Raw genomic sequence first — 26,596 nt, 5'->3', positions numbered from 1 at the left:
GAAGAGGAATAAGAAGACCCTTGGTGTTGGTTCTTTAGCAATTATCTGGCTGTACCAACATAATCACTTCTTTAGAACACGACTCATGGAGCACAAATTTTATATAAGAAAGAATCAAATCAATATTGAAAATAATTTTCTCAAAGAAACACAAGATTCACCTCCAAAGAATCATAAGAATATGATGAAATAAATTAAAACCCCTATTTCAAAGAATTAAAAAAAAAAAAGAAGAAGACACTGAGAGTCTCTCTAACCAAATCAATATACAAAACTTTTCGGGCAGCTTCGCCTGTCCTTTCTCTACATATCTCCTAACACAAAAGACTCTTCTTGACGCCTGCGTTTACAAAATGTACAAAACGCAAACGCTTCAACCCGAAAAACACCCCCCTAAAACCAAAACAAACAAAAAAAAAACCAAAATCCAAACGCTGTCCTATTTTCTTTGCTCAGCAGCAGCCAAGGGAATGAGTTATAACTTCAATTTCGTCTCTCCTGTTAGATACGTCAGCTTCAATGTGTTAAAAGTATCAAACAATGTTGTGGCTGTTACTCCTCCGCCAACCTTCCTGGAGATATATATAGACGACTCCGAGACCCCTCCATACGTTGTCTCCCTACAATTCTGGGCAGGCTGAGTCTCTTAGTCCTGTCTGATTTGAAAGAATTACAATTACAAGGAATGAACACACGGCCTTTAGTAGAGGATTCTGGAAGGCCTATAATCAATAGTGTGTTTTCAGGTGGCAGGGGATGGTCTGGAATCTGGGCTTGTTGTTTTGTTCCTACGGGACATGCAGTCAGGGCAAGGAAACGTGTAAATGGAGTCATTAGGTCGTTTTAGCTCAAACCCCTTTGAGTCACTATGAGACCTCATGTTTAGCATCTGACGTTTAAAACTCCGCCATCTTCGCCAAAAAAAGAAAACAAACAGAAACAGCGTTTCAGCAATAAGAGATGACACAGCAGCAACAAGGTCTCAGATTTGCAGATGAGTGCAAACACACAATGCTCAGGAGAAACATTGGTATTGTATGTGGAGCTTCAGTAGGGCTTACTGAAGATGTAGAGTAGAAGAAATAAGTACCCGATGTTGGGATTGTCAAAGAGGATTGCTAACTTTCGCTTGTCCGGTCTTATGGTCTTGGAATGTCCTCCAAACAAATATCTCCTATGACCCATGAGGAAATGAGGAAAGTTTCCACCTTGTGTGGTCACAAATACCTCACTGTGGAGACAGACCGTGTAATCTATTGCAGCCATTCTGGACGAGAAGTTCTAAACACAGTCTCAAGTCAGATATATTATTCATCACGAGATATATACTCCTCAGAACAAACACCAGGGAAGAAGCAAACCTTATATGGAGCAAGTTCCTCCTCTGATGCAAGCATCTCCTTAGTTTGTAAATTTGGGAACATCTCTAGTAGTGGGGCCATAGTTCTATTCGCATCATATATCTCACCAGATGCAAGGTAAATATATGTGCTTTTGTTGAACCCCATTCCTCTAAGCATTAAACCCACCTGAAGAGTTAATAAATAATGTATAAGCCAAACAGAACAAGTCACACTATTACTCGCAAGGGTTTGCGGAACTATTCTGATGGATGATTAACTAATGAGACATCCGAGACTGCATATATATTGTAGACAGTAGGAGCAGTGTCCAGAATCAAGCGAATAAATTCGTACCTCTAAAGGAGTTAAAGGGCATTTTCCGTTTTGCCTGATAGCACCAGGTCGTATAACACGGCCTGGTTTTGTGAACTTTCCTTTCCATCCTCGTTCTCTTGCTGCGATCATATCTTGTTTTTCTTGGTTCCCACCATCAAATATACAACAGGAGAAAGCTACCATGTCCTGCAATAGATTTAGTTTATTAAATCTCTCACCTCAGACACAAAGCTCACCATTCAAAAATTTACAGCCATGACAGTGGGGATTTTTTAGATCTCTCTCCTTTACATGGAACAAACCTCTTCGAAACGCAGATGTACAGAAACGTACTTTGCACCGTGGTTTGCACTTTGCTCTTTCATTCTCTTCACCAGAGTTTCTCCTAGGGTCAGTATGGGGTTCGAAAATCTCAGGGCTTCGTAATTAGCCAAACATCTAAGCCTCTGGACAGCTTGAGGAGCATCAAATGAAAGTCTATTTGCAAATGGGGATATTCGTATAATCCTGTGCCATGCAAAGATAACATTTCTTCAATGACAAGTACTAAACAGATCCAAAACATATCTTCCGATAAAAAAGGTAGTTTACTATATCCTGTTAGTAACAAAGCGTTTTTAATACCAACAATGCGTGATCAACTCTACCATATGAAAACAATATCTTCTAAATAGCAATTTGTAACTTACTTCTCCTCAAGTAGCTTCGGCAAGATCGAGTCTCGATAATATTGAATAGGTGACCATGCTTTAACTCTGAAGTTGTAGACATTTGTCATGTTATAGTCAAAACGCTCCATTAGATATTCAGGAATTGTATCAACCACCCGCACATCATTTGCTAAGGTATTGACAAAGAATTCTTCATCATAGATGTCCCCAAATTTACTGAAAGAAAACCCTCTGTCAGAAAGCAGTCTACAAGAGATGGCTTTGATTTAAACAAACAACGGCAAGACAAGATTTTCAGAAGAAAGCAATCTAAAACCTTGGATCTCTCCATATGCTGTGGTAGTGAAAGTTGGGAATTACTAGAGTTGCATTAAGATAGCCTGCCACAGCAACCGCATTGCATATCTAAGCATAACATGGTAGAAATAAGTCAATAGTTTTGATAAAAACAAGATCGCTAGAAATGATTGAGCTAAATGCATAGATTTCATGTATCATGAAAAGATCAGCAAACCCACCGATGTCCGCTGCTGATTCAAGCCTCCGTTCGCCTCGACATATATGAAACCATTTGACTCGGGCAAATCTACAATTGTAAACCAAAAAAAAGCAGATATCCAATTAATCAATTATGATATAAACAACAGGCTAAATCTGAGATCCTGGCAAAACTTTTCGGTGTTTACTCTCGTATATCAAACTCAACAGCCCAATTTAAATCCAGGTAGCGGCATTTGGACAAGAAATGCTTCATAAACATAGAAGCTTACTGCTTGTGAGAAGCATAAGTATGAAGAATTACAAAAGCAATGTAATACCTCCAGTGGACTTGTTCACGTACGGCTTCCATTCCCCACCTTTATAGGAATGTTTCCAAATGGTTGATATCTGAGAATGATTTACAATTCCAATGATGATAAATATAAAAAAGAATAGCAAAGCAACTATACTAAGATTGTCAACACATCACTCAAACCGGCGAAACAGAACCAATGTAGCAATCGTGATATATGGAGTTATCTATTCACCAAAATCTAATCTAACACTAGTTTCAAGGGTAAGGAAGATAACCAATACGTCCATATACTTATAAGTCAATAGAGAAACATGTTTATAAAAGTAAACTTAAGGAGAACCATCACCATTATCCAATCTTATGAGCTTGAATTCCTCTAGAGCAAGTTCAATCACGAAACCCTATCAGTCAATCACTAAATACGAAACACTAATTTAAGCTCAAGAGCAACGAGTCAATCTCATGTCGTGATCCAATGATTCAGAGCAAATTGCTAAGGAAGGATTCACTAAAAATCTAGAGATAGGAGGAGCTATGAAAAATTCAAAGGAAGAAGCAGAGAGAATCACAATGTATATGTAATAGATGGGAGCTGAAAGAGAAGAACACAGACCGCATCAGCGGTGGAATTATCGGCGTCCATCTCAGGGCGGAGCTTAGCGTAAACCTGGGGGCTTTTGTAAACGGATCCAGGGGGAGGTCGACGCTGGATGATCGGGACAACATCGAAGGAGACGGTTCCCATGTAAAGGAGCATACAAGAGATGTATATGAGAGGAGCGAACAGGAAAATTCCTTGACGACGGAGAAGAACCGATAAGAGGATCCAGGAGAGGCGATGGGCGAGGGTACGACTTGGCTGAACCGTAGGAAATCTAGTACCGGCAGCGGCGGCTTTAGAACGGCCGTGACGGTAACGAGGAGAACGGCGAGGAGACGCCGGAGGAGACGGAGTAGTGTGGCCGCTTCCAGGCAGCCGATTCTTGGCTAGCATTTGAGAAACAAAATCGACAGATCTCAATCCCTCGTATCTTTCGTCAACGCCTTTTTTACATCATCATCATTAGTCCCTCATATCTCCGGCGGCGGCGGGAGGTCGTGAAACGCAGCGAGGCGGCGATGTAAATCCCCACGGCGGAGACGGTGGTTGTGAGATGAGAGAGAGATTTAAACGCCGGGAAGCGAGAGAGAGAGTGTATCTAAAGGGGAGCTTTTTTTTTTGTGTTCCTGTTGAGCGGTGGAGGAGACGAAGCGTGATCAGTCACATGCCCACCATTACCCTTTTCTTCTCTCTTCCTTTGCCTTTTAGTTTTTCTCTCTGTCTTTTTTTTTTTTTTTTGACAACAATAGATTAGCTCAAACGAGCCAATGCGTAGGGAACTTGTTTACATACAGAACACTTTGCGGAGAAGTGCGCGCATAGCGTGCAAGAAGATCCGCTTTTGAATTTGCATCTCTGGAAATATAAGATAAGGAAAAGGAAGAGAACTCCTCCCTGTCCGTCCTTATGTCATGTAGGTAAGTCGAGAAAGCCGGCCAGTCGTGCGGTGAAGACACCATCTTCACCAAGTCAGCGCAGTCCGAGTAGAAAGCCACATCACAGTAATCGTGTCCGATCATGCAGCGCATTGCCCAAATGAAAGCTTCCACTTCAGCGTGTAAGGGGGAAAGACTTTGCCGGAAATTAGTAGCACCCCTTCCTGGCCTTGGGTCATGGGGCTGGATACAGAACCACCCTGCTCCTGCGAACCGATCATTGGATTTCCAAGAACCATCCACAAAACATCGGTAACCTGTAAAGAACAAAGGTAGAGAGCCGTTGGGCCGCTGTGGGCGGGATTCGGCTACCGTAGGTTGGTCAGAGTTAACCCCATCTTCACCTCCCTCCTGAGCCTTATGCCAGGATACAGCCTCACCTTCAGCTATCCGGACCGTTTCCTCTGGGCGTTCTGTAATATTTTCGAAAACCTTTGCATTACGCGCCTTCCATAAATACCACAAAATCCACGGGAAAGCGGACACATGAGAGCCCGGGCTATTGGGGTCCAATAAATGATCCATATTTGCAAAAACTGACTCCACCGGAAAACACTGTGAACCGACCGGTACCTGGGATAATGCCCACACCTGACGTGCCGGGGGGCAAAGGAACAAGACATGATTTACTGTCTCCTCCTCTGCACCACAACGTGAGCAGGACAAATCACATGAAATGCCACGTTTCCGCAAATTTCGTGAAACCGGGATACACCCTGACAAAACCTGCCACATAAAATGGTGCAGTTTTGGTGGGCAACGCACCTTCCAAACACTAGCCAGAAGAGAAGTAATCTCTGGTCCGACCCCAACCGCCTTAAAAGGCCCTGTTTTCGTCAAACGGGCCACATGATAGCCAGACTTAACAGTATACCTCCCATTTTTCGTAAAATGCCAACCAAGAGTATCATCCTTGGGGCAGCTTCCTAAGGGCAGTGCACCTATCAATGCAACATCGCCAGGATCAAAGTGGTCCGAGAGCACATCCATCCGCCATGAACGTGTCCGAGAATCAATCAAGTGTGAGATTTTAAGAGAAGGGTCCTTAAAAGGGCCCTTACTAAGAGCTGGTCTCGGGGATTGAGCTGGTATCCAGGGGTCAGTCCATATTGAAATGGACTCGCCCGAACCAACACGTTTAATAAGCCCTTTTTGTACCAGAGAGCGAGCTGAAATTATACTCCTCCACCCGTAGGAAGGAGAGTAGGAACGAATCGGTTCCATGGGATCCGAGTTCCGATAGTACCGACCCTTAAGAATCCTGGCAAACAAAGAATCCGGATATTCAATAAGCCTCCATAATTGTTTTGCCAGCAAAGCCGAATTAAAATCATCGACATTCCGAAACCCTAAGCCGCCCTGTTGCTTACTACAACAAAGCTTCTCCCAGGCAAGCCAGTGCATACCACCCGTCCTTCCATCCGAACTCCACCAAAAATTTGCCACCGCACTGGACAATTTGGATGTGATCGTCTTCGGTAGCCGAAAGCAAGACATCACAAACGTCGGTACCGCAGTAGCAATCGATTTGATCATAACCTCCTTCCCTCCTTTAGAGAGCAGTCTCGCCGACCAACCCGTCGTTCGACCCTGCAATCGTTCCCGGACAAACGAAAACACTTTTGTTTTCGACCCCCCTAAACTCTCGGGCAGCCCCAAGTACGATCCCATACCACCCTGAGCTGTGATCCCTAGAACCCCTTGAATCTCCAGTTTTGTCTGTTCCGCAACCGTGTGACCAAACTGGATGGAGGATTTCGCAAAATTAATTTGCTGACCCGAGGCGGCCTCATAATTCCGTAAAATCCTCAAGATGGCCTCACATTGGTCCTTGGCGACCTTACAGAAAAAAAGACTGTCATCCGCAAATAAGAGATGGGTGATTGGGGGGCATTTGTTGGCCACCTTAATCCCTGTAATTAATTTTTCTGCTTCCGCCTTCCGAATGTTGGCAATTAAAACCTCTGTGCATAAAATAAATAAATAAGGAGATAAAGGATCTCCTTGTCGTAATCCCCTTTCCGGAATAATCAGACCATTCGGTTGACCATTCAGAAGAACTTTGTACTCCACCGAACTAACACAAAACATAATCCATCTAATCCATTTCTCATCAAACCCCATCTTGTGAAGTAATTTGTCAATAAACTCCCATTCCACCCTGTCATATGCCTTGCTCATATCTGTCTTAATAGCCATAAATTTCTCTTTACAAGACGGATTAGTCCGTAAGCCGTGAAACATCTCCTGAGCAATCAGGATGTTATCCGAAATGAGCCTTCCCGGGACGAAAGCTGATTGTGTTTCTGAAATAAGGTCCGGTAAAAGCTTCTTTAGCCGTTGACACATGATCTTAGAAATAATCTTATATCCCACGTTACACAAACTAATTGGACGCAGCTCCGTCATCCGAGTCGGCTTAGCCACCTTCGGAATGAGACAGATATGCGTAGTATTCAAACCTCTATCAAAAACCCCCTCCTCGAAAAAACCATTAACTAGTGAGACAAGGTCTCCTTTAACAATCTGCCACGCTTTTTGGTAAAACAAAGCGGTCATCCCATCTGGACCCGGAGCCTTATCCGGATGCATCATAAATAAAGCCGCGCGGACCTCTGATTCTGTGACCCGGGCTGTTAACTGAGCATTGGCCTCAGCTGTAATCACTGGGTGTACCTCACGTAAGACCTCATCAAAATTTGTCGGATGTAATGTTGTAAACAGATCAGCAAAATACGATACTGCAATATTGCAGATGTCCTCATCCTCCGTAGACCAAATCTCATTTTTATCATAAAGACCAATGATCCGATTGCGGGCCCGTCTTTGCTTGGTCAGAGCGTGAAAGTACTTTGAATTTTGGTCGCCCATCTGCATCCATTTATTGCGACTCTTCAAATACCAATACACCTCCTCATCCTTATAGGCTTCCCACAGTCTAGCATTTAAATCAGCGATAACCGAAAGTGGAGTTGCATCGTCAGCCTGCGCGACAGACAACTGGCACTTTAGATCCTCAATTGTTTCCCTACCAAAAGGAACGTGGTCCTTACGCCACCTAGAAATAGCCCGTCTACAAATTACAATTTTATCTAAAAAATTGGGTGAGCTCTGAGGAGTCCCCCCAACCCATCCTGCCTCGATTGCCTCCATCAACCCTTCCTTCCCAATCCACCGTGGGTCAAACATAAAACGTCTTTTTCCCCGTGGCCTTTTTGCCCCTATATTGACCACAACGGGCTTATGATCAGAGGCAATCATAGGTAAATACTCGAGTACCGTATCTGGAAATAGATCATGCCAATCTTCATTGCCGAGGGCTCTATCCAACCGACACCGGATTGGCTTTTTATCCCGCCAACCTCGCCAAGATAAGCAATCTCCTAGGAATGGAAATTCCAGAAAACCACAATCTTGGATCATTCCATTGAAAGGAAGAAATGAAGACGGATGCCGTAATTTGCCTCCTCGTTTCTCATGATTACCAGTTAATTCATTGAAATCACCAACAGTAAACCATGGAGAGGACCGAGACACACCAATACGCAATAACCGCTCCCACACCATGTCACGGTTCTTCGGGACTGGATCACCATAAACGAACGTTAAATAAATGACCCGTCCTTTATAAACCGCTTCAATGTCGATTAACCGATTAGACTCAAATAAAATTGTAACATTAAAATCCGCTTGACTGTAAAAAAGTGCCAAGCCCCCACTTGAACCAATAGGTTCCACTGTGGTTAAATCTGTGTAGCCAAAATGCGGTTTTCTCTCTGTCTTTCTTTGTTTTTTTTTTATACTATATTTTTCCCTTTGTGTTAGATTTCAAATTTTAATTTAATACTATTATGAAACGATATATATATATTCTGGATCAAGTGATTTAGCTTAATCTCCATTTTTTTTAATTAGAAAAATAATACTACTAGAAAAGTAGAAAGTCTAACTACATTTTTTTGAGTACCTGCACTAATTAATTAATTAGTATATAGGATGTTTGTGACTTGTTTGTTTTACGTTTTGATTTTATTCGTATAAAGATATGGAAAATATCCAACAAGAGAAACTCAACATTTTCTTTTGTCATGTTTTGGAAGAAACATTATATATTCAGAAATATATATATTTTGTATATCTTCTCGTTACAGTTAAACTAATCTACAATTGTGAATTATCTATTTCTATTACAAAATAAATAGAAATCAACCATTAAATGTCTACAATCAATCATATTGCAGGATATATTTTTACATCAATATTTTCTGAATTTGATAGATATAATTTATTAATCGTTGAAAACAACCCGTATATTAGAAATATTTCAACTGTAAAAGAAAAAAAAAACACCCATCTTTATCATCTACGTGTTATTCGAATAATAATATATAGTTGTATTTGAAACATCATCAATTAATATATGATGACAATTTACAAGTATAAAAATAAACAACTCTCAGAAGACAAAGCCAACACGACAAGCAATGTTGATTCCATGCTCTCTATTTATAGCTAATCTTGAAACGGCACGTGCTTTGGTAAGGAATTAGGGTGTAATTATTTTTGATGACAACATTATAATTTTCCAAAGCATGATTGCTTCCTAACACAATGCAATCACATTTTTTGGAACAATATTTTTTCTATAAGTATTTTAAATGTTGACTTGTGAGTCTCATATAAGATTTAGATCTCCACTTGTGGATGACACCATCCGACCCCCACGTAACTATACCAAAAAACATATTTAAATAAAGCTTACTCTGTAGTTATGTGGGAATTTGTTGTTAAGTTTGTGACTTATACATGTGTAAATAAATTAATTAAAAGTAAAAAAAAAATGAATGCTGGTTGTTTTGGAAATACATAGGGGAGTTCATTATAATCATGTGAGTTTTACTAGAAATTAGCTTAGGCTGTGGCTGTGTTGCATGTGCAACTGAGATGGCGAGAGACAGAGAGAGAGAGTGGTTGGCAACAGCGACGACATTATTTATTTTTACCACAAAAAAAAAAGAAAAGATTCCCAAATTTAGCAAGATACTATATATGCCATTTTTCTTTAGGTTTTAGGTGACATTTTTTGTTTTTTTCAATTGAGTAATATTATGACACTTGCAAGTTGCAAATAAAACTCTCTGTGTTTTGTAAATTTTATTCGTAGTTATTACAAACGATTCGACGATGATGTTTTCGACATCTTACACTATCAGTTAAATCATGTCATCAGTTTTGTTTTCAAACAGATTCTTTGGAATCAGCCGTGTAGTAGAGCTTTTTTAGCTATGTTTTATATGAATTATACGCACAAAATACAAAAATAAATGACAAGACAAGGATTAGACATTAAGATAAAGACAGTTATAAATACCAAAATCCAACGAGGGGAAATGATGAGAAACAACAAAAGTTTTCAATCAAAGTTAATTAGTCGATGGGTAAAATTATTCTTCCCCTGAACACAAAAACTAACGCCACCAATAAACCCACTAGCTGAGACTCTCAAAGACTATGCTTATTTTAGCATTTTCTTCACACTACTCGTCGTGTGCAATGTACTGAACTGAACTGAGGATGTCTTTGTCCCGGAACAGATGATATATACTTAAGTCCATCATACATCATCACCACACGAATTTATTTACAGAACTTTCTGCAAAAGAATGCGATTGAATGAACGTTGGGATCAAATGTTTCATTTCGTTCCGATTATTTGGAATTATAAGGTTTCAGTGCAACTGTGCAAGATAATTGGCTAATTAAGTTTGATTCACGCTTCTAAGGTTTTTTTTTTTTTTTTTTTTTTGTCACTGTTAATTAATCAAACCTTCAAACGAAGGAAGAGAAACAAAAATATGATACAAGGCCGGAGGACACATGTAAGTCCCCGGATATTTAGCCGGCGGAAACGAATATTCCCCGGAGCTAAAGCACAACCCAAAATTACAACAACATAAGCCAATTAAAGGCACAAAACCACAATCAACCAAACGAAACCCAAAAATGAATCCCTAGTTATTTCCTTTGAGAAGCATCTGAGAACACAAGCACTTCTTTTCCGAGAACTGAATTTTGTTGATAATGACGGAAATCACCGAAAACTCTGAACTACTCGTCTTCTCTTGTTAATTAAATAGACTTAAGCAATTTAAACATCTACTTGGAAACCCAGCTTGATGGGGCTTCAAAGATGAAGCTTTGGAACCATCAAATACATGTTGACACCGGTAAAGTCGATAATTCACTCGGCGGAGGACCGAACATGCAAAAGTAGACCTTTCAGATCTTGATCCAAATCTGATTGTGAATTCTTGTTGACGGAAGCCTGAAGGAGCTGCCTAACCGCATCATCACCCATCACGCCTAAGAGGTAGGGATCAAGGTTGATTTCGAGAGTCGGTGGCTTAGGCACATCATTGAACACCACGACATAAACTTTATTCGGTCATGAACAACCGAGATGTAATCGGAGAAATCTGATCTGGGAGATACTTAAAGCTATTCAAATTCCTCAGCAATGCAGCTATAAAATCCCTAAACTACACTAGTACTCAATCCAATAGCTCCTTTAGATATCTTCTGAAATCAAACCCCAAATTTTGGGTCCCAAAACTAAACCAAAGACACAACGTAATTGCAGGAGATTCATAGTCATGCAACAATCCATTCGATAAATTCTGGATTAGGTTTGGACTCATCGATTAGCCGTACCACAGTCGATATGATGATGATAAAACATCTGATAGCCTTAGATACCGATTCGATCTTGTCCGATTGTCGATCTCAGTTTTCGCTTTTCAGAGACTTTCGGGAGAGAGAGAAGAAGAAGAAAAAAATCGGAATAATTTTTTTTTATGTATTAAACCTTCTTCCAACAAGACGGTGACACGTTTTAATAAGAGACATCTCTTATTGATCCGAAATTAGAGCTGCCTCTTATTCTTTTCTCTATTTTTGATTTATTTTTCATCTAATTTTCACATAACAACAGGGAAGACGAGCTATTTCCCCCTAAAAACTATCATATCTAGTTAGATAGAACCCGAACTTTAACCTCAATCTAGATATCCTCGAAAAGAAAATTTGATTTCTATTTCTCCCTAAAAAAACAGTTCTACACTTATATCTCCCCGATTTAAAAGTTTGAAATCTAATTACACCCAGTCCTGGGTTTCTACTGGTTTACTCTTTACTTAACCGTCTAATAAAGAACCTAAACCCAATTAGACCAAACCAAACCTCTATTTGACCGACTATATTTTTTTATATATTATATTGCCTTCTTTTTTTTATTTGTCGACATCGTCTTCACTGTTTTTTTTTCACACACTATTTAATTTTTGATATTCCGATCGTGCTCATGGACGGGAACCGAGTTGACTCAGTTGGAAAGGTGGGAGGATTGGTGAAGATGATAAAGAAGGAGCCGAGTGGGAACCGAGTGATGAGATCCCATCATCACAATTCGCGATCTGAAATGAAACCTTCATTCAAAGCCAATAACGGCCACCAATAGGAGGTATAAAGGATTTATTCCTTCCATAGAAGGAATCAAACACTTGGCGTTTGTCTCCTCTTAATCGAAAGAGATTTACTCACTGCAAAAGGAGAAACAAAACAAACAAACTAACAAAAAACAAAAGCCAAATCAGCTAAAAGAAACTCGCACAAAGACGAGAGAAAACGATCTCCGGGATGACTTTTTATCAGAAATAAATGGGTTTTTAAAAGGTTTTTTTGTCTGATATTTTAGTTTTTTTTTTTTTTTTTGCCGGCTGATATTTTAGTTCTTCATAAAAAAAAATTGGAAATCAAACATTAGTTTTCTTGCTATAATCTTCACCACCAAATAAATATCATTTCAAAGAAGGAAGAAAAATAGAATAAAAGAGAGAATCGATCAGTGAAGTCAAACACCAATCCATATCTGATTTTTGAATTAGAGACGGCGGAGAAGATAATACTCCGATGGGATTCAACCATGAGATCTGAAAATTTTAAATTCCTGGGAAAAAAAATTCAGCAAAGGGAAATCAAATCTCCGAAACTCCAAATTGTCTGAGAATAAGATCCATTCGATTTTCATTAAAGCTTCAATTACTAAGATAAGCTATGGAGATTTGGCGATTGGTGAAGGAGAACGAACCATTTTTTTTTTATCAGATAATATTTTTTTTAATGGTTTATAGTTAAAAGAATGTTGGGTCCGGTTTTAATTGGTCTAATTTTGAGTGTATGTGGGTTGATCTTGGGTTCACAATCTAAACCAATGTAATTTTGGTTTGGGAAGATATAAGTGTAGAACTATTTATTTAGGGAGAAATAGAAATCGAACTTTCTTTTCGAGGATATCTAGATCGGGATTAAAGTTCGGATTCTATCTACCTAGATATGATCGTTTTCAGGGGAAAATAGCTCGTTTTCCCCATAACAATTCTAAATCTCCCCGTTGGAGAAGCTCTAAGGTCTTGTTAGGGGGTTTTTAAGATTGATTTATTTGGGAATTTCTTTGTATATTTTGTTGGGTCAATAATGGACCTGGACTTTAGCCCATTAAGTTTTGTAAAATGATCTCTCTTTGGTACTTTGGGGACGAATCGATGGAGGAGTAACTTGAGCTCGGCGCGGAGAAGGAGAATGGCGAATCAAAGCACAGAGACGAATCAACCGTCGAATATGCAGACTTACGGTGTACCGATTTACGCCGCCGATTGGATCCCGGAGGTTGCTGTTAGATCTAAAATCATTATGGATCAGGAGAATTCCGAAGAAGAAGATGAGTCTTCGTCGTCGTCTCGGAGCTGCATCGTTTTGTCCGGCGGAGGCGGAGAGGGACGAAGCGGAATCCCGAATGTTATCTTAATCTGTCGTGTTGATCTCGACACCAACTCTCTCTCAGAACAACCTGTAAGTGCATGTGCTAGGATCTCTAGTTACTTTTGTTTAGATCCGTTACTTAAAACGAATGATCCAATTTCAGCTGGGTAGGCTTGTTCTTGGCACTGATCTACCTTACCGGATGGCTGTTCATCCAAGCGAAGGTGGTCTTATCTGTGCATTGCCAAGCAGTTGCAGGTGAGTTCTCTCATTCGATTTCACGACTCATCAGCTTCGTGATTTGTAGGTTTTTGCTATTAGAAATGAGGCTTTATGTTTTAGTTTGAGTTTTCTGTATATAAGTATAGATAAATCATGTCTGGTTTGGAGTAGAGAGAAAGTTCAAGGGGTGTGGTTATATAACTAGTGCTGTTCTCTTGATACACAGACTGTTTGGTTGGGATAACATTATGAGCCCACGAGAGGATAATCAGGCTGGTGAAGAGTCTGAGGAAGTGATTCAAGAGTTAAACGATGTTGGACAACAGTTGGCTCTGACGTTTAATCCGGAGGGATCTGTCCTCGCTGCTGGTGCGGAGGTAACGATTCAATCTCTTTTAAAATAACAGAGAAAGAAGGTTTAGTGGTGGTTCTTATGCATTTTGTTTTGATGCAGTACAGGATGGGACTTTGAGGGTTTTTGAATGGCCCAGCATGAATTCGTTACTTAATGAGTCTCAGGCACATTCATCAGTCAAAAGCTTAACTTTCAGGTCTGCTTTCTCCTTTCATATAAGGAAACATTTTGTTATCTGGGAAGGGGATTATCTTTGATCAGTGATTGTCAGATATCCTGATAGTGAATATTTTTCGTTTACAGCGAAAATGGTAAATTTCTTGTATCTCTTGGAGGTCCACTTTGTCGGGTTTGGGAAGTGAATGCTTCAACTGCTGTTGCCAGTCTATCAAAAGACAAGGTCAGTTGGGTTTTGCTTTTAGTATCTTTTTTAACTTTATATACACACAATTCCAACATTATTGTCGTGGATCTGATGAGTTGAAATACTGAAACGCAGGATGAGATGTTTGCCTCCTGTAGATTTTCTGTAGACAGTGCAGGCAATGAAGTTCTTTACGTTGCTGCAAATACTGGTAAACTTATATTCTGACAGTGCAAGAACATAGAACTTTAAATTCTACTTTTCTGTGGCTGCTAACAACAGAGGATTGATTTGTTTTCCGTAGAACGTGGTGGGAGTATTATAACATGGGATACAAAATCATGGAAACGAAAAGAGTCAAAGCCTATAAAAAAAAACTCTATATCAGCCTTTAATGTCTCACTTGATGGGAAGCTGCTTGCGATGTAAGTTTAGCTTTCTTCTCACTTTTAGAACCGACAGATAAGAAGTATTACTATTTTTTGGTAAGCATGATTCTTTCTTAATTGCAGAGGAACCCTTGAAGGAGATGTTTTGATACTTGATTCGACGAGAAAGCAAACTATCCAAATTGTCAAGAAAGCGCATCTCGGTTTGGTCACAGCACTGACTTTCTCCCCTGATTCAAGGTTTTTGCTGTACTCATTAGGGCTCAAGTGTTTACCCAAGAACTATCGATTCAATGATTACAAAACAAGCAAAAACATAAGAAAAAAAATTCTGAAGTTTGAATTTTGGGTTTGGTTTTGCAGGTGCTTAGTGTCGGTATCTTTTGACTCAAGGGCAAGGTTAACCGTTATTGTAAAAAAGAATGAAAAACGTGCGTATTACGGTATCTCCTTTTAACTCTCCGTTTTAACAATATGGTTTCCGATCAGAAACCTAACTGGTTTTTGATGATGAAATTGCAGCTGGAACAAGGTGGTGGATACTGGCAATATTGTTTGTGATTCTATACGTTGTTGCATATTATTTTTTGAAGGCAAAGGGGATCATACCTTAAAGAGGCCTTTCGAGTGAACCTTCCAGTGAACGACCCCGGAAGACGATACATCGGAGGGGATTGTAACCAACATATCTATCTCTTTGAGTTAGGCTTTTTTCGTTTGTGCTTTGACAATGTCTCAGGGATTCTTTAATTTTTACCGCATGCTTTTATATCATAAAAATGTAAACTAATACTGATACAGTAAACATAGTGAAAGTACAATATTGTGGACTAATAAGACCCTTTTGGCTTACTTGTGAGTTTTTTTTTAATACTAAACAATGATAGTTACAATGTCTGGGGGACTCGGTAAACAAAAAGAAACGCTTTTGGGTATATTTACAGTATATTGGATATTCCCACAGGTTAGCATTCGACCCTTTTTTTTTTTTTTTCTGTGATTAGATTATTTTTGGTAAAAGCAAATAAGTAAAAGAAGAAAGGAAAATTATTACCAGAGAAAGAATTTTTATTAGTGGCGCTTCCTTTGGTAGAGAGAGTAACCAACGAGCGCAGACATCAAAAATGTCCATAGAACCTGTTTCCACCATATTTGTTACTTTTTATCATCATATAATGTAAACAGGAAGAAAGTAAAGATGTGACTGGTGTTTTAACACGATGATCTTAAACGATACCGTATTAATGGTGTGCCAACGTTCGAGTCGTTTAATTCTTGACTGCATATCTTCCAAAACGTTGTCTATGGAAGAACCATCTCTTCTTGGTGATGATTCCGAGACACTGTTGCTACTTCCCTTTTTTGATGTAAAACCATTAAAAGGCAATGAGAACCATTTGAGAGACATCGAAACTTGGAATGAGAGAAGAGGATTGAGGAGACTTTTGATTACCTGAGATTGTATGAATTCCACAAGTTCTTGCAACCGTGCAGCTTGCTGTGTATGGATTCCACTTGAACTTCTCTGCACTGGTGGCAGTCTTTCCAACACTATTTGAAGGTAACTCTTCATTCACGAAAACACAAAACCGACTAAGATTGGTTGTGTATCATACGCAAGTGAAGATCAAGAACGAAAGGTTTTTCGAAATGGAACCTTTGTTGTGTATGAACCATCCAGTTTGAGAGCTGAACCAGCAGCTGTCACAGCTTCTTTGTTTGCCCCTTTGATCTGTATGTAAGGACTTGGCACATCTTGGAGATGGTCAACCTCAATAAGAATCTTCAAAGCCCATAAAAAAAAAATAGATACGAAATCGGTTTCCAATCTCAAGAAGCTTGTTTTGCATATTCAACTAAGAGCAATGCAAATTCACCTTTCCGTCTTGGTAAATGAAGGCAGATGCTTCGATATACGCCACTGCTTGATACCTGAAACCAGAATGGAGAATATATATATACAGTATTAGCATCTGATGAAATCTGATTGGATGAAAACTGTTTACTACTGCAAAAGCAGAAAACTATTGAGGATGACTAAAGAGAGAATAACTTATTTGATTTCTTGCTCACCCGAGATTAAGAAGACCTGCCACAGTACTTACGCTAATGTCGAAATCTACTTTGGGCTGGATGATGAAGTTCCCTTCCCTAATTGGCTGTAACATGTGAAAAGATTCATGAGACATTAGAAAAAGAACTGATGAGTTCAACAATTAACAAAGCATTTATGAATTTACAGATATGAATATCAGACCTCACGTATAAGCACTGCAAACCTGCCCTCGCAGATTCTTACGCGTATGCAGTCACTATCTGACAACTGACCATTGGCAGGAAGCCCAGATAGCCTGAGATATATATCGATAAAATTCTGAACGGAACTGCAGAATTTTGTCGAATCAAGGATGCTGAGAATATCCTGATATGGAACCTTATTAACCACATGACGAGTCGTGAGTGTTTCTGTAAATTATGAGAGCTCAGAATGTGTTTATATTTTAATCCTTACTTGTTTATTGCTCTTCAAAACAAACAAAGAGCTCTCGGGAGAGAGAACTGGATCAAAATCATTCCGAATCTTAACCTGTATTATTGAGAAAACTATTAGTAACGGACACAAAGATCATATACTTGAAATCCTGTCTTGAGTACATTTTTTTAGAATTGGGATTGATTTATGTTTTTTAAAAGCTAATAATAATCCCAAAAGAGTAGGCCAACACCCAACAGTAACACATTGAAGGAAAATTTGTAGAGAACGATACTAGTAGGTGAATTCTAGAGTCTAAGGTAGTCAGGTGTACTCACGTGTGCATGAACTAGATGTGGCTCGATGTGTTGCTGGAACATTGGAAATACGGTCATCATTATCTCATTCTGAGACATGAAACACCCAACTCGACTTTTATCCCTCTGGACTCTAGAGATAAGATGTGAATGAACACCTCCCACCTGGTTTATGAAGAGAAACAAAAATCAATATGTTCTTGATAATAAAAGAATTATAAATGGAAGAAAAGGAACAGTGAAGCAGAAAAGTATCTTACAACAGCAACCCAAAGGTCTAAAGATTGTCTGATTTCTGGATGCAATGCATAGACCCCCTCGAAGATGATCTGAAAAACGATGTGATATTGAAAAATCATCAACTACGCTAGGAAAACAACAAAGACAATCACCATATTATATGTAAGGACTATGATCACTAACCACACCACACTCTTCAGGAACTTCTAGTTCCTTAAAGCCACATCTGGTGCCAGTCTCCATGTCAAATACAGGCAGTTTGGTTCTTCTACTATTCGTTATGTCCGCGATGTTCTGCAAGTGAAGTATAAAGAGATTTCAATTCTAATAAAACTAACCCAAAGGATGACAGATTACCATATCCTTTACGTTCAAAAGCCAAGCGTTACCTTTGAGAGCAACGGCAAATCAAGGGAACTGAAGTCGTCATGCTTGAAATCTTTGATTTGTTCGGACTTGAAGTAACTTTCAAGGGAAACCACTTCACAGCCAACTATATTTGCCATTTTATGAGCCAAGCTAGTCTTACCAGACCCACTAGGACCACCTACAGTGAAATCAGGGTGACAATATAAGGAATAGGAAATAGCTTTTAGGCTAAACAAAAATGACACAAACAGCGAACAAGCAATATTACCTATTCCAACAATAACAGGGGGTCCCTTATTCTCCAGCAATGCCTGATGATTATAAGCAAAAGAACCCTTACTAGAGAAAACAAGTGCAAGAAGAAGCAACTTTTGTACTTAACAGAAGATTTCTCTTATCTTCTTGCAATCCCATTACCTGTATTGCTTGAACGGAAAGTAGCAACCCTCTGTCCAAGTCGTATGAATCAGGCATAGGAACAAGCCGCATATTATCCCTGAAAGAGGAATCTGTGGCTGCTTGATGAGAAAGCCTAGGCATAAATGCACGATAATACTACCGAAATACATTTCATAGACAATGAAACTAAGAGAGTGAAGATATGAAAACTCATCGATCTTCCAAAAAGACGGCCATACCTACAGCAGAGCTTACTGAATGAGGTGGATCATAAGAGGTGAAATGCCAAGTTGCAACCATCGGTTCCATTTGAGATTTGGTAGGAGATCGAGTCCAAGGCTGCGATAAATCCTCAAGGCGGGTAACAATGTTTGGGGTAGTTCGAATAGGTTTTGGTGCAACAATTTGCTTCTCTTGGTTGGTGATTACAGGAGACGGTTGCAAAAGTGGAGGTGTATTCAAGCGTGGTACACCTGCACATGGGTTAGTTTGCAGAATTTCAGATTCTGTTGCATTGCAAAGCATAAGAAAGGACGAAAGTGGAAACAAACATGCTATATCTATTTCACTGACCTTTACTTTCGAGGATCAGTTCGAGGTATGATTTGGTGATCCAGGGCCCAGTGATACCCATTCTCAGAGCTTCAGCTCCCACACTCTATGCAAAAAGATCTATTAAAACATGTCTATGAAAAGGGATACTGAATAAGCTAAATCCTCATTGCTGACAGAGAGGAAAAAAAACAGTAAAGAACACGTGTGCTACAGTTTTTCTGCATTGAAGATCAATGAGCTTGGTCTTAGAGATGATTTTGGGTTATTACCTTCCTATCTGTCCCTCTCAGTACCAGGAAAGTCTCTCCAAGTGTATCGATCGTTTCACGTGACAGGGATAAATTACCATAACTGACAGCAGTTGAAGCCCGCTTATAACTCACAACAACATTGTAGCCTAAAGCTAGCAACCCTCCAAGTGTCATGCGTCCAACCTGCTAGACATTAGAAATTAAGTCACATACCTAAGGATAGTAGGGAATATAAGGATGTGTGCAAACTGTCCCCCATCTTGACCAGATTCCATAAATATAGGCATGCCTCTTCAGTAGAGAATATCGGAAATTAACAAAATCGAGGAAAATACTGGACCAAGAACCAAAACAGTAAAGTTCAACATAACGATAAAGAGCTAGGACCCTACAGACCTAGAAAGAAGGAAACACCAAAGAATAATTGAAAACTTGGGAATTCCATGTAATAACTCACCTCAAACTCAGCTTTCGGACGGATAATGAAATGCTTGTCGACAATCCTTTGGTCTCCAAGTGACAGATAGTACCTTATACCAGCTTGACGAACTTTTATCCAGTCATTTATCCGTGCCTCTTCGCTTGCAGAAGGAGGTCTAAGGTACATCTCAATAAAACTGAAAGCAGCACCAAGGGAACCAAGTCAGCATGCATATGAAGATCCAGTGAAAAGCTTAAACCATTCACATAACTAGAACAACCCTTCTTACTTATCCTTCTGCACGTCACTTTCTTGAGCAAATGAAGTTACAATCTGTTACATGAATTAGTCAAGTGGCAAACGTTATTAAATAAATCAAGGTCACGACAAGGAAACACAATAATTGGAAGAAACTACAGACCTCACTTTTGCATTTCAGTTTGTATATGGCTTCTCGAAATGATGAAACAAAACTATTGTTGATTCTGATCTGCACACTCCCAACAAACGGAGAAGTCAAACTTCTGAACACTAAAAATGGAGAAAGAAAAGAAGAAAAAACCAACCTGTGCATGATGAAGATCGGGCTCAATGTGCTTTCTAAACAATGGGAAAATGCTGTCGATAAGGTAATCAAGGGAACACGAATCTCCAATATCATAACGGACTTTAGAGAGAAGGCTGAAATGAACTCCACCAACCTTATCACATAGAGAATAAAGGATATCATATTCACGGTATGTTGTGGATTTCCATTAGCTAGGCCAATAAATAACGGCTGTGGAGGAGAAAATCTTACCACAGCAACCCGAATATCCAGTAAGGAACGCAATCTTGAATGGAGAGCATAGGTTCCATCAACAATAACCTACAATAAACCCAAAACGAATAAAGCATAACAGCCACACCAAAACCAAAAGCACATTTGGGACTTACCACTCCAGAGGATGTCTTCACCATCTTGGAATCAACACGCCTCTTTTGCTGGAAATCAAAAACCGGAACAAGAGTATCTTTTCCTTTGATCAAATCCTATTAATAGAAAGAGCCAAGTTAGTTAGTCAACCTCAGTCAATACAGAACAACACAAACAAGAAACTTCAGAGTCTGAGAAAAGATGAGGATCAAAAGTACCTCCAAGTTGAGGACTAATGCATCAAAATCTAATGTTTCCAATTCATTTCCATCGTCCAAACTGTCTCGGTAATCCTCCATAGCAATAACAGTACAGCCAATTACAGATGCAACTTTCTCTGCCAAGCTTCGTGCATTAACAAAAAAAAAAAAAAAAAAAAAAAAACATGAAATCGAGCCTATTCAAAGAAAAAATCACAAAACCTCTGGCCTAAACAAACAGTTTCAGATCAGTTACCTTGATTTACCGGAGCCGCTAGGACCACCGATACCAACAGTAACAATGCCGTCCTTCTTCTCTCTAAGTTCTTGAATGGACTTAACTAAGAGGTAATAGCCATGATCGAACGCCTATTCCAAACAGAAAAGCACAGTAATCAACGGACCTCGATGATTGATTATGTTCTCCTCCTAATCCTAGTCTAAAATTGTCTAGAAATTTCGAAAAGAAGCGTACCACATGAAGAGGAAGAGATTGAAGAATCGAAGAAGACGAAGAAGAAGAAGAAGTAGAAGGTTGCTGCTGGAAGAAATCTCGTCCTCCCTCTTGGAAAACTCGCTGAACAACCTCGTCGTCCATGGATACCGAGGTTTCGGCAAACTCTCGCGATGATCTCCGATGGAGTCGTGAAATAAAAAAAGACGATTCCGATGAACCCGAGGATCGGAATTAAAAAAAAAAAAGGGGAAGATCGAGAGAGATGAAGAAGAAGTGTGTTGGGAAATTTTTGAAGAAGAAAGATCGAACTAACTAACAACAAAAATCAGGAATCAAAAAAAAATGAGAAACCAACACTTTTAATTATAAAAGAAAAAAAAGAGAGAGAGAGAGAGAGAAAGAGAAAGAGAGAGTTCTCAACTTTTTATTTTGCTTTTTTATTTTTTATTTAATTTGTTTTATTTTTTTATGAAAAAAATTAGGAGAACACTTTGCTTGCAAGCATGAAGTCTCCCGCTTGTTCTTCCCCGTCCGTCTCTACTCTCTCTGCACCGAACAAGAAAAAAGGAAAAGAAACAAATATAACTGAAAGCAACTCTCTGTTTTAGATTTTAATCTTTTTATTTCTGTTAATTAATTACTACTATCTCTTAAGCTTGTTTTCGATGATTTATAGATCACTCTAAATTAAATTTATTTTCTTAATTATTGCTAGTGACAAGAACACGAAATTCTTATTTGAATATATATAATTTTAGCAGATTATTATAATATATCGGTGTTTTGCAAAATGAAACCGGGGGTGTTGAAAAGCTTGAATTTGCAGAGCTAAGTAATGTAAAATTCATTTATTTAAATCAACAAGCTAAGTATAATAGCATACAGTACGCTTATAATTAACGGATCGAGTATTTTCATAAAATAACGGATCGAGTATTTTCATAAGATTTTCTCAAATTATAAAGGGTCGTTACGAAAAAGAAAAACTAATCACGCCGTAGACTTGCTTACTTAATCAGCCCAAATAGAAGGGAAGAAATTCAATAAACTGGCCCGTATATGGCTTTTATTAGCAGTCAAATGTCTAAGGCCCGTTAGCTAACTCTTCTACAATAATGTCAACTTGAAAAATGGAAATGAACTACTTAATAAAGTGCTGTTCATTTCGTGATCTAGACGCAATATTTGGATTTAGTATCTAGACGCAACATCCAGATACTGTTCGTTTGTGTTTTTGGTTTAATTTATCCAGAAATTGTATCTAGAACAAACTATGTTTGTTTTGTCATCTGGTATAGATATCTAGATAAAATACATGAAAATAACCAAAATACCCTTCATTTTGTGGTTTAGTGATTTTGGTTATGTTTATAGTTAAATAATTTTCTTATAAAATTTAAATACATATCTAATAAATATTTAAAAATGAAATCATCTTTTATGATTTAAAAATACACTATAAAAAATATTTTGGTTATATCAATTAACATTAAACATGTATTTTCTAAAATAACACAAAACACATTAAGCATGTATTTTGTTTCTAAAATAACACCAAAAATAACTTTAATAACTTTAATAGGATCCAACAAAACCTTATAGTAATTTTCTAAAACATGAACTTGTTCAAAATATGTTTTATGTTTAGAAGATAACAAATTCAAAAGTGGTCCATCGATTTGAACAAACACAACAATACGAGTGTGCTATCAATTTGAAAAATAAGTGTCCACTTCTCTCAATGTGCCATGGTTCCCCTGCAACAATCACAACTCATGTCTATGGACCCATGAGGGATGATCCTCCTCATTGAGACATCCTCCTCCTTGAGACAAGAGTATCATGGTTCCCCTGCAACGATCAGAACTCATCATAAGCCATCAATTAGACATTCACATCTTTACCATGGTACATGAACAATATCAAGTACTAGTGTCATAAAAACCTCTCCAATATTGACCAAACAAAGCCATAAAAACAATCAACGAGCCAAATCAACATAAGGCTAGTATTATGAATGCAAAAATCTCAAAACCAAACAAGAATCACAACCAAAACCTCTCCAATATCTCTCTAATCCTAGCCGCTACATGAACAAACAAAACAAACACAAGAATCAATGAAAGGAGTGTCGTACCATAGTCTATAACATCACGTAGAGCCTCCATTGCTCTATCACCAGTTGGAATGTAAGGAATATGTTCAATGTTACCTTCTTCTTCATTTTCTACAGCTTGGTCACCATGATTCTCATAATCATCTACCACCTCCCAATAAACAAAATCACGGTCTTCATAGTGTGAATCTCGAATAAAGTTGTGAAGTGCCATAGTTGCTGTCACAATCTTTATCCATTTTTTCATATCATACTTAGGATGTTTCCTATCTAAAATCCTCCACTTTGCTTTCCAAACACCAAATGTTCTCTCTATCATAGAACGCAAACTAGCATGTCTACGGTTAAACAGCTCTCTAGTGCTAGTAGGTGGTCCTCCCCTTGCAAACAGATCAAGATGGTACCTAGCTCTACGATGAGGCCCTAGATAACCATTTCTAGTTGGGTAACCTGAGTCTACTAGATAATACTTGCCATTTGGTGGATGAGGGAAGGAAGGTTCATGAGTAGCACAATGTGTTAACACCTTGGTGTCATGTGCTCTACCAGGAACTCCAACATAAGCAAATATAAATCTCATGCTGAAGTTACATATCGCTAGAACATTTATTGTTGGTTCTGATTTTCTACCTCTATATGCTTCTGCACTATTAGATGGAGGGCGAACAAATATATGGGTTCCATCCAAAACACCAATGCAGTTTTCAAAAAAAGGCCAATACCTACCATCTTTAACTAGTTTAGGACTAGGTTTTGCAAACTCACCTTTGGATGGCTTCACTATATCTGCTGCAAGCTTCAAAAGAACCCCTAAACATCATCTAACTTTCTTTTTACTATATCCAAAGAATGTTGATATCGTTCAGCTAAGACCCGGACTGTTACATCTTGTGCCACCATTTCAATAAACATCGCTACACTCTCTTCAAGATAGACATGGCATGATTCTTCAAGTTTATATTTATGTGATAGCACCTGACATAAACTCAGAAACGTACCTTGATTCATACGGAGGATATCAAAACACTGTTTCTCAGACTCATACATAAATCGTTGCACCCGACGCCAACCTCCTTCTCGATCTGTCCTTTGCATCTCTCTATTAGTATTAACTCCATAAACTTCTTGAATTGCAGAATACATACGTTCTTCTTCCTCTAATATCAAGTCCATGTCATCATCCTCAAATGATGGTCTAAATGTATAGGAACACTAGATTCATAAACAAGAACGAGATTCATAAACTAGTGGACAAGAACAAATAGGAACACTTATTTCATAAACAAGAACGAGATTCATAAACAAGAACACTTATTTCATAAACAAGAACGAGATTCATCAAAGTCATACACACACACCAAACTACACACACACACACACACACCAAACTACAGATTCTCTACACACCAAACTACATATTCTCTACTTCCACCAGTCTTTGCTTTATCCAGTCTCTGCTTTCACCAGTCTCTGCTTTCACCAGTCTCAAACTCCAAGTAAAGAACTTTGTTCTCATCATCGTTAAAGCTTATGAACGTTTGACGGTTGGTAGCGTCTTCCTTGAGATGTTTCATAGCTGCTTTAAACAATGGAGACCACATTCTTATACTAGACAGTGAATTTAAAACCCTCATAGCCCTAAGCTGACTACAACTATAGTCAGGGTGACTCTCCATGAGTTTATTCTTGTAGGAAAGTATCTCATCACGTGATTGAATACTATCCCTTATCACATCTGCCACTGCTTGTCCTTCCACAGCTTTTCCTGCACGTCTTTTCCGAGTAAACTTTGGTACATTGGAAGCTGCAGGAGCATTGGAAGCTGAGGGAGCATTGGAAGTTGCGGGAGCATTGGAAGCTGCGGGAGCATCATGTTCTTGTCTTGATTCAGATGTAGCCTCATCGTCATCTAACATCATGTTGTTGTCTAAATGGCTTTCACCCTGTTGAGCACTCCAACCCTCGGCTCCAGTTATATGAATTGACCCTAACATTTGTTCCATTAAATCAGCGTTTGGCATTGGTTTATCCTTTATATTTCTAGATCCAGGCCACTCCTAAAATAAAAAGGATACTTAATAAACTAGAGACCACAGAAGAAGAAGAAAACAAATTCTAAAGAGGAAGCTATATATACTTATAACGCTCATCCCACCAATCATCACTCATGTCTATGGACCCATTGGGATGATAGCTCATTCCAGTTCTATGTGTAATTTCTTGAAACCTGAGTATTGCTTCTTACAAGTATTAAACTTGTTCCTAAATTTTATCCAAGTATGCTTCTCTCCAAATGTATCATAGAACTTGGATATAATCGTTTGTCTCCCAACTTCATTCACTATGTGTTTTCTTATATTGCCTTTTAGATTCTCTTCAAGTCGAAGTTCAAGGTACAATCGGGTTTGTTTATCACTCCATATTAGATTCTAGAAACACATAAAGCAAACAACACAGCTCATAAAGCAAACGATGATTTATGCACTCTCAATGGCATCAACACGGCTCATAAAGCAAACAAAGATTTATGCACTCTCAATGGCAAACAAACAAAGACTTATAAGCAAAGCCATATTACTTGGCCAATAACTAGACTAAGCGAGACTTCAACAACAAGCAAAGAAAATAGGCAATCAAACTAAACAGAAGCAAACACAGCTAAGCTAGTAAGAGAGAATGCAGATAGAACCATAAAAAGCAAAGGCAGAAACAAAATAAATCAGATCACAAATCACAAACATAAGTAGCAGAGAAATAGAAGATGATACTTACATCACTGCCCGGTATAGATGTCATAATTTCTCCTTGTGTCTGCGATTAAAATAAGTAAATCTTAGAACATAACCTTTGCTCATATAAAACTAGAATAGCGAGACTACAAACCTTTGCTTATCTAAAAATTTAACAACCCATTTTAATAGAAGAGAATACAGAACCTTTGCTCTCTCACCCTTGCTCTCTTATATACAACATCATTCTACTAAAAACCCCACAGAGATATTGAATAGATCATTCACAAACGTAAAGTCACAAAACCACAAACGTAAAGTCAC

General features: G+C 38.7%; 5 protein-coding genes and 1 pseudogene across 19 annotated transcripts; 1 reads left to right on the top strand and 5 right to left on the bottom strand.

Moving 5' to 3' along the window:
• Positions 1 to 97: 97 nt before the first annotated feature.
• On the bottom strand, positions 98 to 4,504 carry LOC104779460 (protein ESMERALDA 1). 3 transcript variants are annotated; one of them, XR_015596370.1, is made up of 10 exons: positions 3,760 to 4,504; positions 3,169 to 3,238; positions 2,869 to 2,936; positions 2,667 to 2,755; positions 2,369 to 2,566; positions 2,013 to 2,186; positions 1,698 to 1,865; positions 1,362 to 1,529; positions 1,091 to 1,281; positions 98 to 911 (listed from the first exon to the last, which is right to left on the bottom strand). XR_015596370.1 is itself a non-coding variant. In XM_010503826.3 (10 exons), the coding sequence occupies exons 1-10, from the start codon at positions 4,138 to 4,140 to the stop codon at positions 743 to 745; spliced, it is 1,707 nt and encodes a 568-aa protein (XP_010502128.1). In that variant the 5' UTR covers positions 4,141 to 4,504; the 3' UTR covers positions 98 to 742. The 3 variants fall into 3 exon arrangements, 2 of the variants coding, with proteins under 2 accessions (XP_010502128.1, XP_087365800.1); XM_010503826.3 differs by having other exon boundaries at positions 1,982 to 2,186; XM_087509674.1 differs by having other exon boundaries at positions 1,982 to 2,186; positions 2,667 to 2,730; positions 3,760 to 4,494.
• Positions 4,503 to 7,835, bottom strand: LOC104783422 (uncharacterized). The gene has a single exon (XM_010508582.2). The coding sequence runs from the start codon at positions 7,833 to 7,835 to the stop codon at positions 4,503 to 4,505; it is 3,333 nt and encodes a 1,110-aa protein (XP_010506884.2).
• A 5,191-nt stretch (positions 7,836 to 13,026) lies between these two features.
• Positions 13,027 to 15,681, top strand: LOC104779459 (SEC12-like protein 2). 3 transcript variants are annotated; one of them, XM_010503825.3, is made up of 10 exons: positions 13,027 to 13,589; positions 13,663 to 13,757; positions 13,948 to 14,098; positions 14,181 to 14,272; positions 14,380 to 14,476; positions 14,576 to 14,651; positions 14,745 to 14,865; positions 14,953 to 15,069; positions 15,193 to 15,260; positions 15,352 to 15,681. In XM_010503825.3, exons 1-10 carry the CDS (start codon positions 13,320 to 13,322, stop codon positions 15,441 to 15,443), a joined length of 1,179 nt encoding a protein of 392 aa, XP_010502127.1. In that variant the 5' UTR covers positions 13,027 to 13,319; the 3' UTR covers positions 15,444 to 15,681. The 3 variants fall into 3 exon arrangements, with proteins under 3 accessions (XP_010502127.1, XP_010502126.1, XP_087365799.1); XM_010503824.3 differs by having other exon boundaries at positions 15,193 to 15,272; XM_087509673.1 differs by lacking the exons at positions 13,027 to 13,589; positions 13,663 to 13,757 and having other exon boundaries at positions 13,957 to 14,098; positions 14,176 to 14,272; positions 15,193 to 15,272.
• LOC104783421 (uncharacterized) lies at positions 15,672 to 22,010 on the bottom strand. Of its 11 annotated transcripts, none has more exons than XM_087509666.1 (26): positions 21,446 to 21,980; positions 21,227 to 21,339; positions 20,989 to 21,115; positions 20,791 to 20,886; positions 20,654 to 20,722; positions 20,421 to 20,555; positions 20,276 to 20,344; positions 20,144 to 20,187; positions 19,891 to 20,050; positions 19,452 to 19,616; positions 19,201 to 19,285; positions 18,867 to 19,100; positions 18,646 to 18,737; positions 18,497 to 18,539; positions 18,249 to 18,406; positions 18,043 to 18,153; positions 17,880 to 17,948; positions 17,641 to 17,784; positions 17,342 to 17,416; positions 17,087 to 17,251; positions 16,903 to 16,988; positions 16,707 to 16,761; positions 16,487 to 16,612; positions 16,283 to 16,396; positions 16,067 to 16,186; positions 15,672 to 15,966 (listed from the first exon to the last, which is right to left on the bottom strand). In XM_087509666.1, exons 1-26 carry the CDS (start codon positions 21,566 to 21,568, stop codon positions 15,901 to 15,903), a joined length of 2,844 nt encoding a protein of 947 aa, XP_087365792.1. In that variant the 5' UTR covers positions 21,569 to 21,980; the 3' UTR covers positions 15,672 to 15,900. The 11 variants fall into 11 exon arrangements, 9 of the variants coding, with proteins under 9 accessions (XP_087365792.1, XP_087365790.1, XP_087365789.1 ...); XM_087509664.1 differs by having other exon boundaries at positions 17,087 to 17,263; positions 21,446 to 21,977; XM_087509663.1 differs by having other exon boundaries at positions 17,087 to 17,263; positions 19,452 to 19,619; positions 21,446 to 21,970.
• Positions 22,011 to 23,193: 1,183 nt separating this feature from the next.
• Positions 23,194 to 24,223, bottom strand: LOC147945152 (uncharacterized). Its single transcript, XM_087511346.1, has 2 exons — positions 23,486 to 24,223; positions 23,194 to 23,278 (listed from the first exon to the last, which is right to left on the bottom strand). Exons 1-2 carry the CDS (start codon positions 24,121 to 24,123, stop codon positions 23,194 to 23,196), a joined length of 723 nt encoding a protein of 240 aa, XP_087367472.1. The 5' UTR covers positions 24,124 to 24,223.
• A 718-nt stretch (positions 24,224 to 24,941) lies between these two features.
• LOC109125967 (uncharacterized) lies at positions 24,942 to 26,347 on the bottom strand (annotated as a pseudogene).
• Positions 26,348 to 26,596: the final 249 nt, after the last annotated feature.

The sequence above is a fragment of the Camelina sativa genome, chromosome 4 (assembly GCF_030686135.1).
Source record: "Camelina sativa cultivar CO46 ecotype springtype chromosome 4, ASM3068613v1".
NCBI classification, from domain to species: domain Eukaryota; kingdom Viridiplantae; phylum Streptophyta; class Magnoliopsida; order Brassicales; family Brassicaceae; genus Camelina; species Camelina sativa.
The sequence above is the reverse complement of the archived record's forward strand: the minus strand, read 5'-3'. Positions and strand labels throughout refer to the sequence as shown.

Bases quoted from the DNA above. Each gene is read 5' to 3' on its own strand.
- LOC104783422 (XM_010508582.2), bottom strand. From the start codon at position 7,835: ATGGAGGCAATCGAGGCAGGATGGGTTGGGGGGACTCCTCAGAGCTCA.
- LOC104779459 (XM_010503824.3), top strand. From the start codon at position 13,320: ATGGCGAATCAAAGCACAGAGACGAATCAACCGTCGAATATGCAGACT. The intron at 14,866-14,952 runs GTAAGTTTAGCT...TCTTAATTGCAG, and splicing joins GATGGGAAGCTGCTTGCGAT to AGGAACCCTTGAAGGAGATG. The intron at 15,273-15,351 runs GTATCTCCTTTT...ATGAAATTGCAG, and splicing joins TGAAAAACGTGCGTATTACG to CTGGAACAAGGTGGTGGATA.
- LOC104783421 (XM_087509663.1), bottom strand. From the start codon at position 21,568: ATGGACGACGAGGTTGTTCAGCGAGTTTTCCAAGAGGGAGGACGAGAT. The intron at 20,345-20,420 runs GTTGGTTTTTTC...GGGAGTGTGCAG, and splicing joins CCGATCTTCATCATGCACAG to ATCAGAATCAACAATAGTTT. The intron at 17,949-18,042 runs GTTAGTGATCAT...ATCGTTTTTCAG, and splicing joins TTCCTGAAGAGTGTGGTGTG to ATCATCTTCGAGGGGGTCTA.
- LOC104779460 (XM_010503826.3), bottom strand. From the start codon at position 4,140: ATGCTAGCCAAGAATCGGCTGCCTGGAAGCGGCCACACTACTCCGTCT. The intron at 2,756-2,868 runs GTGGGTTTGCTG...TGTTATGCTTAG, and splicing joins TGAATCAGCAGCGGACATCG to ATATGCAATGCGGTTGCTGT. The intron at 1,282-1,361 runs GTTTGCTTCTTC...GACTGTGTTTAG, and splicing joins AGGAACTTGCTCCATATAAG to AACTTCTCGTCCAGAATGGC.
- LOC147945152 (XM_087511346.1), bottom strand. From the start codon at position 24,123: ATGAGATTTATATTTGCTTATGTTGGAGTTCCTGGTAGAGCACATGAC. The intron at 23,279-23,485 runs GTTTTGGTTGTG...TGATCGTTGCAG, and splicing joins ATTAGAGAGATATTGGAGAG to GGGAACCATGATACTCTTGT.